General features: G+C 41.7%; 2 protein-coding genes across 2 annotated transcripts in view; both read right to left on the bottom strand.

The window, feature by feature from the left end:
- Window positions 1–6,102, bottom strand: part of LOC115280889 (zinc finger protein 883-like) — a 54,958-nt gene extending 48,856 nt beyond the window's left edge. Inside the window, 3 exon segments of the mRNA XM_029926056.1 lie at window positions 4,558–4,609; window positions 4,681–5,618; window positions 5,676–6,102. Coding sequence (XP_029781916.1) covers window positions 4,558–4,609; window positions 4,681–5,618; window positions 5,676–6,102 — 1,417 coding nt within the window.
- The window catches only part of LOC115281187 (zinc finger protein 345-like), a 486,358-nt gene extending 477,273 nt beyond the window's left edge, over window positions 1–9,085 (bottom strand). Inside the window, 1 exon segment of the mRNA XM_029926519.1 lies at window positions 9,028–9,085. Coding sequence (XP_029782379.1) covers window positions 9,028–9,061 — 34 coding nt within the window. The 5' untranslated portion in view covers window positions 9,062–9,085.
- Between the last annotated feature and the right edge of the window lie 2,056 nt (window positions 9,086–11,141).

The raw sequence follows: 11,141 nt of genomic DNA, 5'->3' as shown, positions 1-11,141 counted from the left end.
TGACCTATACTCTCTAGCTTATGGCTTGCCCAATTGTAGCGTAAGATTTCAACAGACCACTGATGCTGGGGAAGAAGGAACACAGTGTTCCTAGAAGATCAAGCTTGACCGTGGTAGAAAAGTGGCCGTTTCTGATGCCAGCAAGCCTGGAGATCATATCGGGAATGGTTAGGCACTGTAGCACCGCTACTCCCACTTCTCAATGCTCAGTAGTTCTGTGACTCCCTCTTAGAGCTCTCTGCTTACTATGTGACTAGATTGTCTACTACCCCTACATCAGAGAATGAAAACAGTTCAAATAATACAGCTTTCTAATCAATCTCATTGACTCCCTGTCTCTGAACCTATTCTCCTGTGTCTAGGTGCTTTGAGCATCATCTCCATGTCTACTGTAACATGTGACATCTTGAAGCTATGCCTAGGGTGATTACATCATCCAATATGTCCTCCTCCATAACTGCCACTGATCAAGGCCTGGGCATCACCGGACTCAGTGTCATCTCACAGCATCTGGTCCTCAGTAACACACAGGAATTCTGTTAAGTCATGAAGATGAAATGGCATTTCCCTAATCCTCAGAAACCCACCACATTTGACAATTCCTTATCCCCCCGACATTTACTCATCTGATGATGGGACCAAGACCTGACTGTGACTTTGGAGTTATGAAAGGGGGCCACTTACCCTACACTGGAAAGAGATTTTCACATTTTCTTACTTTCCATCTCTTTGCTAAAGTATTTAATATGAGATAGATTAACATTGGTGTAGGGATAACACTTCACTCTGTCCACATCCTTGTAAACACATTAAACACAATTGATTAATTTTTAATGTATGCATGTACAATATATGTAATGTAATGTATAAATAAATATAATTAATTAAATGTATTAACTTCACACAAACTGTAATGTGTTTCAAATCCACTCTGTTACCATTGTTCAAAATCTAGAATACAAGACTTCAGAAAATATTTGTTGATAAATGTTATGGGGATACAGACTTCCATAATTTTTAGGCATGACATCATTCTTTAAAAATGTGGATTTATAGGGGAACCAAGGTGGCTCAGTTGGTTATGCATAGGAGCCCTGCCTAGATCAGGATCTCAGGCTCCTGGGTTGGAGCCCCGCATCGAACTCTGCACTGACAGCTTAGAGCCTGGAACTTCCTCAGATTCTGTATCTCCCTCTCTCACTCTCTTCCTTCTTCACTCGCGATTTGTCTCTCTCTCAAAAATAAATGTTAACAAATATTTTTTAATGTGTATTTATAATTGGATGATATTTGTGGGGGGATTAGTTATGCTCTTTCTAATCTCTCGGAGGATTTCATCATTTTAACCACATCAACTGACATTCTCTAACTATTGCTGTGGTGAAGATATACCAGTGTTTCACTGCACTGTCACCTCTTCACGATCAGAAATTATTCCGAAGCCACCGTAGATGCATGCCACCCACCACGGAATGGCAGACAGGCCCACTCAGACTCAGCAGGCTTTTGGGGACCTTAAGGTGCCCACCCGTGGAGCCACAGAATCCAACTCTGCAGGCAAGCTAGACTGAGCTGCACATTCACATTCACATACACACCAGAAGTTATTATATTCTCTTCCACAAAACCTGCACAGATAAGACAAAAAACAATGTCAAATAACAATAGGACAAGACCAAAAACAATGACACTGACAACTGGACAAAACAGGTATAGAAGTAGCCACAAAACACTTTTTCAGGTTTACTGAAGGGCCCAACCTACATCTAGGTATGGTCCCGGGGCGGGAAGTAAAATGCTGGTCCAAATTTCCAGGTACTATCCCAGACAAAAGCACATGTGCATTCAAAATTTAGATGATAAATTGACTTCTTTGACCTGGAAGGTGGGAGGAAGAAGAAGGAGGGGAAGTCAAAAGAGGCAAATAACAGCAGGAGGAATTAAAGGAAAATCCGATTTAAAATCTTAGAGTAGAAGCCACGTTTCTTCCAACAAACTGGAAATATGAAGTCCACATCAAGCCAGATAAAACTAGAAACTTCCTCCAGAGTGGTTTCCATTCTATTTGTTTACGTTCAGTTTCTCTATCCTGGATGGGGATTAAGTCTTCCTCAGTAGGGGCTGTTGTTAGTAGGGCTTTAGCTAATTCCCTGTCTCTTTTCCTGCTTCCCTAATGGCAACCCAATGTCCAGTCCCTTTTGGAAACAGCATGGGGGGAAGTGGCCCAGTTAAAGGGAAAGACCCGGAGGCCAGAAGAAAAATCCCAGATGATTGAATGGGAGAGGCCGAATTGTTAGAGGTCAGATTTGAGGCCTTCATTGTGGACAAATTAGGGACAGCCCTGGATTCCAATTTAGTCTCATTTTGGGGGGCTGTGGGCTTAAACCTAGCTCAAGAGCTGTCTCTGGGATTTAAAGTTTAGTATTGGAGTCCACAAGGAAATGGCCTCAATGGACAACTTTTGGGGCCCCTAAGTTGGGGCCCCTGATTATGAGTCACATAATATTGCCTGATCGTAACTCCCTTGGTTGCCGCTTGCCTTTTAGATAGACCCTCATATTCCACCCTCCATAAGAACTAATTTCCTCTTGACAAGCAGGCCTTGGCCCCCTCTGTCCAGCCACAGGGGTTATCCAACATGATAGGACATCTAGCAATGTGATACTATACGTAATCAGAGACCCATATTAGCTGCAAGCACTTTTTTACTCCTTTAAAATCTTGTAAGGAAGCGGCTCCCATGAGATTTCATCAACAAAGTCTCCTTTAAAAACTACCAGGAAAACACTAAACAAAATCGGTATCACCTGTCTTTTCGCCTCTCCAATGGCAGCCTGTCATCTATTTGAATTGGATAACGAAGGTGGAGGAGTGGTCTGGAGGACAGCTCCCGGGATTTATCTGTTTAAGTGAAGTTTCTTTAGCCTGTATAAGAAAAGCCCACTTTTCCTTGCTATAGTCATCAGTTGTTTCAGAATTGCTCTTACATTTTCGAGGGGGCTCTTTATCTTGTCCCTTTTCTTCTATGTTGCTAGCAATATTACTTTTGGGACGGACAGGTAAAACTAAACTTTTCTCCGTTTTAGCCAATTTACCTATCTCTAACTGGGTATCCAAAGTTTCCCATAGGAATTACATAGTGAAGGGGCATCAACGGGAAATTTTTTGGCCCCTTAAGCTTCAAATATTGCTTGATCTCATCTCCTACCTTACTCCAAGTTTCTACATTAATAGTTCCTTCCTCTGGTCACCATGGACATCTCGTTTGTACAAAATGTAAAACCGCACAACTTGCTGGGGTGCTACATTGACGCCCTTCTTTGAAAGCAAAGTATAAATAACATATATAGTCTTCTTTAGACTCTGTATGGCCTATAGCTTCTCAGGATTTACACTCTTAATAACATCTATAAAGAACCCTCTTTCTGTAGACTCTTTATGGCCCAAAGTTTTTCAAGTTCTGACCTATCCACCACTCTAACCCTGCCTATCTCTACAGGGGGTGAGGGGCTGCAGCACCCTAGGATGGAGTCCTAACTGTCCTGAAACCTCAAAGGAGAAAGGGAAGGGACTTGCCTTCAGGTCCCTGTTCAGGTGCCACTAGCCGGAGCCCAGCTCCAGCAGGTCCAGGTCTCGCAGAAAGATGGACGGTGTTAACACAAAAGAGTGAGACAGCCTCAGCTTCTTTCTGCTCACCAGGCAGGCATCTCTGCACTGACCTGAGTTTCAGCTTTATTTATTGAAAAAAATATATGGGATATAAAACAGAAGCAGCAAGTACCTTGGACAGTAATTTGTGATAACACATTCTTTGGTATGTACCAATTTCCCAGAACTTAGATTGGTGGAAGATTCATGCATAACCTTTATCAATAGGTCACTAGAAGCTTATCCCATGGCAAAGGAAGGGATTTTTAGTATTCAAATACAAGGGAATGGTTTTTGGTTTTGTTTTTGTTTTTTTGGCATAGCAAATGCAAGACTTAGTTCCTTTGTGAGCAGGGATCAATAGCCTGTTTTCTCCAGGGGAAGAAAAACAGGTTTTCTCAGGAAATGTAACATTTGCTCCTATAATCACAAAAGAAGAAACTCCTATAGCAAGTTTTCTAACAAGGTACAATTCACTTATTTTTAGCATAGGAAGGCAAGTAACTGCAAATTTCAGTCAGTCAGGCCCCTTGGGGGTCGGTGCTCAAGCAGAAATTGAGTGGGGGTTGAGTGGGTGTAGAGGCCAATCACCATCTGACAGTGGGAGGTCTTGCAAACCTGCCTTACTTCAGAGATGGCTCCCAGCACAATGTGAAGCAAGGGGTGAGAAGTCCACGAAACTTTTCTCACATTCCTTAAATTTGGAAGATTTGTTCCACTATGAGTTCTGTGATAATGAGTAAAGGTTGAAGAGTGATTAATGACCTTACTGCATTCTTTATGTTAGGGAGGTTTCCATCAGTACGAATTCTGTTATGTCAGGGAAGGTATAAGGTCAGTTAAACATCTAGCCATATTGAAACCATTTGTAGAACTTCAATCCAGTATGAATTCTGTGATGTTGAATATGGTGTGAATGTTGGATAAAGGCCTTGCCACATTCTTGACATTAGTGAGGTTTCTCTCCAGTATGGATTCATTGGTATCTGGTAAGGCCTGAGGTGTGAGTAAAGGACTTGCCACATTTGTTACATTGGTAAATTTCTCTCCAGTATGTATTTGGTGATGTTTAGTAAGGTGTGAGGAATGGGTAAAGGCCTTGCCACATTCTTGACATCAGTAAGGTTTCTGTCCAGTATGGATTCTGTGATGTCGAGTAAGGTGTGAGGAGTTGGTAAAGGCCTTGCCACATTTTTGACATTGGTAAGGTTTCTCTCCAGTATGGATTCTGTGATGTTGAGTAAGGTGTGAGGAGTTGGTAAAGGCCTTGCCACACTCTTGACATTGGTAAGGTTTCTCTCCAGTATGGATTCGGTAATGTTGAGTAAGGTGTGAGGAGATGGTAAAGGCCTTGCCACACTCTTGACATCGGTAAGGTTTCTCTCTAGTATGGATTCGGTGATGTTGAGTAAGGTGTGAGGATTTGGTAAAGGCCTTTCCACACTCTTGACATTGGTAAGGTTTCTCTCCAGTATGGATTCGGTGATGTTGAATAAGGTGTGAGGGGTAGATAAAGGCCTTGCCACATTCTTGACATTGGTAAGGCTTCTCTCCAGTATGGAGTCTGTGATGTTGAGTAAGGGATGAGTACTGCGTAAAGGTCTTGCCACATTCTTGACATTGGTAAGGTTTCTCTCCAGTATGGATTCTGTGATGTTTGGGAAGGTATGAAGGGTGGGTAAAGGCCTTGCCACATTCTTGACATTGGTAAGGTTTCTCTCCAGTATGGATTCTGTGATGTTGAGTAAGGTGTGAGGGGTAGATAAAGGCCTTGCCACATTCTTGACATTGGTAAGGTTTCTCTCCAGTATGGATTCTGTGATGTCGAGTAAGGTTTGAGGAGCAGGTAAAAGCCTTACCACATTCTTGACACTGGTAAGGTTTCTCTCCGGTATGGATTTGGTGATGTTCAGTAAGAGGTGAGTGCTGGGTAAAGGTCATCCCACAATTTTTATGTGTGTATGCTTTCTCTTCAGTAAGAATTAGTTCATGTCCGTTTACTGATGAGCCACAATTAAAAGTTTTACCACATTCTTTACATCTGTAAGCGTTGTCTCCAGTGTGCACTTGTTGATGTTGAATTGGTGCTGAGTGCCCGTTGAAGCCTTTGCCACACTCCTTACAAATGTAACCTTTCTGTCTAGTATGGATTGTCTTGTTTATACGTAGTCTTGATGAATGACTTAGCATATTCCCAGGTTCATAGCATGAATATGGGTTATTTGCCACATGAATCCTCTTTCGATCACCAATATGAAGTGACTGGCTTAGTATTTTCCCACATTCAGGATATTTAGAAGGATTCTCTCCCACATGTATGCTCTTAGGTTTAATAAGATTGGTTCCTTGATTAAAGAACTCGCCATTATTATTATATTCATAATTGTTCTCTGGAAAAGGAGTCCCCAGATATATTTGATGCCCTTCACTCTCTTCATCCTTGTTCCAATCCATCACTAGGTGTCCATTCTCAAGGGCACTATGTTTATATCTATCCACTGACGCATTTTGAAAAGAACTTTCTATGAATATCCTTGGAGGAAGACTCTTGTTAGCATTTGAAGATACTGCTGAAATGTAAGGAATAAAAGTAAAATCATTCCACTTTCTACTATCAGATGAATCCAATTAAAATTTCTTAGACACACAACTGAAAAAAAACAACTTCAGGAAAAAGAAATCATTTGCTTTTCATTTTTTCTGTTTAATTTTTACCTTCTTTAATATTTATTTTTTTTTGAGAGAGAGAGAGAGAGAGAGAGAGAGAGAGAGAGAGAGAGCGCGTGAGAAAAGGAGAGACAGGGAGAGAGGGAGACACGGAGTCGGAGACAGGTTCCAGGCTCTGAGTTGTCAACACAGAGCCTGATGGGGGCTCGAGCCAACAAACTGTGAGATCATGACCTGACCTGGAGTATCAAACGTAACTGACTGAGCCACACAGGCACCCTAAATCATTTGTTTTTCTGTGTCAGTCGGATTGTGTATGAATTTAATCCCAAATAATTTTTATGAAGTTATTATTGGCATTGTTTACAATTTAATGGTGTTTGTTTGTTTAGAAATGAAAGGTTTGAGCGTTCCTGAATGGCTCCAAAGGGTGAGCATCTATCCCTTGGTATCAGCGTAGGTCATCGGCTCATGGTTTTTTCAGTTTCAGCCCCACATCCTGCTCTGCACTGACAGTGTTGAGACTGCTTGGAATTCTTTCCTCTCTTTTTGCCTCTCTCCATTCTCTCACTCTTCTCGCAAAATCCATGCGGAAAAGAAACACTTTAAAAGAAATGAAAATGTTTTGCTTCCTTGAGTCTAAAAAATGGGTTATTCTCTTAAATTCTGGATATTAATGTCTTTTAAGTGCTTAATTCATCAGGGTTTTCAGGAGAGCTTTCCATGGTTGATGTTACGAAATATACGGTACAATTGTCCTGTCCATGAAGCCATGCCAGTAATTCAAAATGTGCCTTTTTTTCAAGGGCGCACAGTCAGAGCCTAGGATTACAGCGACAGGGTCTCATAGGTGGCTCCGTAGGATTAGTGTTCGACTTTGCCTCAAGCCACGATTCCGTAGTCTGTGAGATACAGCCCTGGGTCGGACTGGATGCTGACAGCTCAGAGCCCGGAGTCTGCTAAAGATTCGGTGTCTCCCTCTCTTTCTGTCCTCCCCTGCTCTCTTTCTCTCAAAAACAAACATTGCAAAAATGATAAAATTCTTATTTAAGAAATCATAATGTGATCTCATGTATAACTACTGAGAATGTAAAATCCTGTATGACAAAGTCATAAGAGCTTCATATTTTACAGCACAAAAATTGTAAAATGATTTAAATATTAATAAACAATGTAACCATTGAGACTCTATTATAGGCTGCAAGTTTTGAATTCTAAATGCTATACTCCCCTGTGGCATTAACTTATGTAGAAATTCTAGGTCAACCACAGACACTTTAAATTATTTCAGCATTCAGGAATGGAGCATATAGACTGGAAATTTCTCATTTTAGTTAATAACAGAAAATAAACTCATGTTACCTTTTTCAAGTTAATTTTTTATTGTGAGGAAGATATGAAGACCAAGTAGGGGAGGAGCAGAGAGAGAGAGAGAGAGAGAGAGAGACAGAATTCCAAGCTTGCTCTGTGCAGTCCCCACAGAGGTCTGTGGGGGACTGAGGCTCACTGACTGTGAGATCATGACTTCAGCTGAAGTCAGATGCTTTAGCAACGGATCCATCCATGTGCCCTAAAACCTCACTTTCTGAACTGAAATAAAGGGTTAGGTTTTCCCATTTTAGGCAGGTGCTTTATTATCTGATGAAATTAGGGGGTCTCATTTTGTATGATTAAGATTAAACACTGGAAAGTATAAACCAAATAATACATGGTATCAGTCCCCAGTGTTCCTACGATTTCTGCACCAAACCCTAATATGCCTACCACTACACTGAAACACTTCTCACTCAAGGTAAACACTCAAAAATGAATTAATATAGACTTCCTCAGAAATACAGAGATTTCCCAAACCCTCAAAGAAATGGAAAACCAGTGAGATTATGAAGGCCCGCACTGTGGATGTGAAGGACTTTTAAGTGGAACTGAAGGAGAATCCTTCGAGATTGTGAGAGTGTGATGTGTTGGAAAGTAGATGTCCCTCTGTGAGAGAAAGAGACATGAAACTCGGTTTCTCAAACTAATTTCCATTCAACAAGGGCTGCTCAAACCACATTTTAAGGTCTGTCTTCATCCTTCACGTTGGGACCTCACCTCTGTCATCTGCCTCGTTCATTCCCACCTACCTGGGTATGAGGCTATGGTCTCCTTTCTCTTCATATCCAAAACCTCCCTCTGTTGTTCCAAAAAGATGACCAGGTCCGGCTTTAACACAACAAGACCTGTTTGTTAGAACAACAAAAAAAAAAAAGCTTATTGCTGGAGATTCTACCTTTCAACCCATTATTAGACTCAGTATAGAAAAGTGGACATTCTAGAATTCTGGAAAATCATTTCCAAATGCTGTTGCCCAACAGCCCCTTTAGAACACTCAAGGCGCATTTCCAAGGTTCACATCTTAACCTCCACTTCCAAGTATTACAACTACCACTATGAGAGAAGTTCATATTGAAGATGGAAATACCATTTTATGCCACTCGATGTTTAGAATTGCCATTAATCTAAGAGATTATGATGTTACCCTAAGGAAGGGACAACTCACCTGAAAGGAAGCGTCATGAAGATTTTCTCTACATCTACAAACCCCTACTTCTTTCCCTTACTGGAGGGATTTCACTCCCAGTCATGCAGAGAAGGCTTCCAAGAGACCATCTCCAAAGGAAGGAACGAAACCCCTGAGTGTGGTCTGGGAAATCTAGAGGGAGTGATCCTCACCCAAGAAGAGCAGGTGTCCGTAGTTCTCTAACATCACATCCCTGTACAGTTCCCGCTGGCTGTGGCTCAGGTATCCCCACTCCTCCTGAGAGAATTCAATGGCCACATCCCTGAAGGTCAGCAGTCCCTGCAACAAATACCACAGTTACCAAGTGGATGCATGAGGAGTTCATAATGGTACCTAAGATGCAAGAGGGAGATAATGCCACCAGCTGGACCCCACGACCCAATTTTCACTGCTTACTGGCCAGTGCTCACAGACCTTAGTCCTTCCTTTTACTTAGCCTCTAATTATACCTCCTTTTCACTTCAGGCAAAACACCCCATGGGCTCAGTGTGGAAACAGAAAATATGCAACAAAAAGTAATGATTGCCATGAAAACCAGCTAGAATTGGCTCAATTTGAGCTTAACCCCTGAGTCACATCTATGCAGATGAACATTAGAATAAAGCATGGAGTGAGGACAGTTATCTTTATCTCCATTATGTATTTTTCAAAATGTTTATTTCCTGAAGGAGAGCACAAGTATGGGTGGGACAGAGAGAATTCCAACCTGGTTCCATGCTCAGTAAGGAACTTGACATAGGGTTTGTCCTCAAGAGTGTGAGATAGTGAGTTGAGCCTAAATCCAGAGGCAGAAGCTTAAGGGACTGATTCACCCAGGAGCCTTGTTTTACCTCATTATAGTACTGAACCCTCCCCCCAAGGAGGAGCACAAATGTCACTTACTATGTAACATATGGAGGATGTATAGAACTGTTTTAATTTTTTAATGTTTTTTATTTATTTTTGAGAGACAGCATGAGCAGGGAGGGTCAGAGAGGGAGACACAGAATCTGAAACAGGCTCCAGGCTCTGAGCTAGCTGTCAGCACAGAGCCCTATGGGGCTTGAGCCCACGGACTGTGAGATCATGACCTGAGCTGAAGCCGGACGCTTAACTGACTGAGCCACCCAGGTGCCCCAGAACTGTTTTCTAAGTCCATTGTGCAACCGAATCCCCAGCCCCTCCCCCTTTCTGCATATCTACCCTAACCCTAAATACAAGGAAATCATTCTGGGGCTTCTGGTTGGCTTGGTCGGTTAAGTGTCTGACTCTTGACTTCAGCTCTGGTCATGATATCACAGTTTGTGAGTTCCAGCTCTGCACTGGGCTCTGTCGTGACAGTGCAGAGCCTGCATGAGATCCTCTCTCTTCTTCTCTTTTTTCCCCTCTTCCACACTCTCAGTCTCTCAAAATATATAAACTTAAAAATAAAAAAAGTTAATCATTCCCCTTCCTCTGTAAGTCTCTGCTGGGAAGTTATACTCTATGATTTCCTTAGTTCCTGTAAATCAGTTTTCCTTTGTGTGACATCCCCCCCCCGGTAGAGTTTTTTGTGATTCACCAAGGACTGAACTCTTGTTGGTTCAGGTGTATTAGGAGAACTGGTTCTGGCTTAGATGAGTTTCTTGCGTTCTGCGGTAAGACAATTTGTGACACAGTATTATGCTTTCATATATTCTTCAACTTTGATGTATGGACTGATATAAATATTGTGTTTATTCAAGAGCCTTTTTAAGATGAAGGCATCAACACAGGCATACAGATTTTTGAGTCCTGTATTTACATCATACAGTACATGTAGTATCTAGTTTTTAAAAAAAAATTTTTTGTGATTATTTTTGAAGGAGAGAGAGATGGAGCATGAGCAGGGAAGGAGCAGAGAGAGACAGGGACACAGAATCCAAAGTGGGGTCTTGGCTCTGAGCTGTCAGCACAGAGCCCAATGTGGGGCTTGAACTCACAATCCGTGAGATCATGATCTGTGCTGAATAAAGTAGGACACTTAACCAACTGAGCCATGTGGTATCTATTTCTTAGTGGATAGTTTTGGTGAATTAAAAATGTACTAGCATATTCCAATATGAATTGGAATTCACAACAGTGCATTGGTGATCTTGTTGAAATGTAGATTCTGTCAGGAGTTTCGGGAAAGGTAGGTGTCTGCATTTCTAACAAGGCTGCAGTCTATGGGCCAAGGGATACATATTTTGATGACAAATAAGAGTTCAAAGACAGGAGCTCTTGGAGGACTTGGAACTGAATGGGCTTTATATCAATTACGGGTTCT

The sequence above is a fragment of the Suricata suricatta genome, chromosome 16, assembly GCF_006229205.1.
Source record: "Suricata suricatta isolate VVHF042 chromosome 16, meerkat_22Aug2017_6uvM2_HiC, whole genome shotgun sequence".
Taxonomy (NCBI): Eukaryota; Metazoa; Chordata; class Mammalia; order Carnivora; family Herpestidae; genus Suricata; species Suricata suricatta.
The sequence above is the reverse complement of the archived record's forward strand: the minus strand, read 5'-3'. Positions and strand labels throughout refer to the sequence as shown.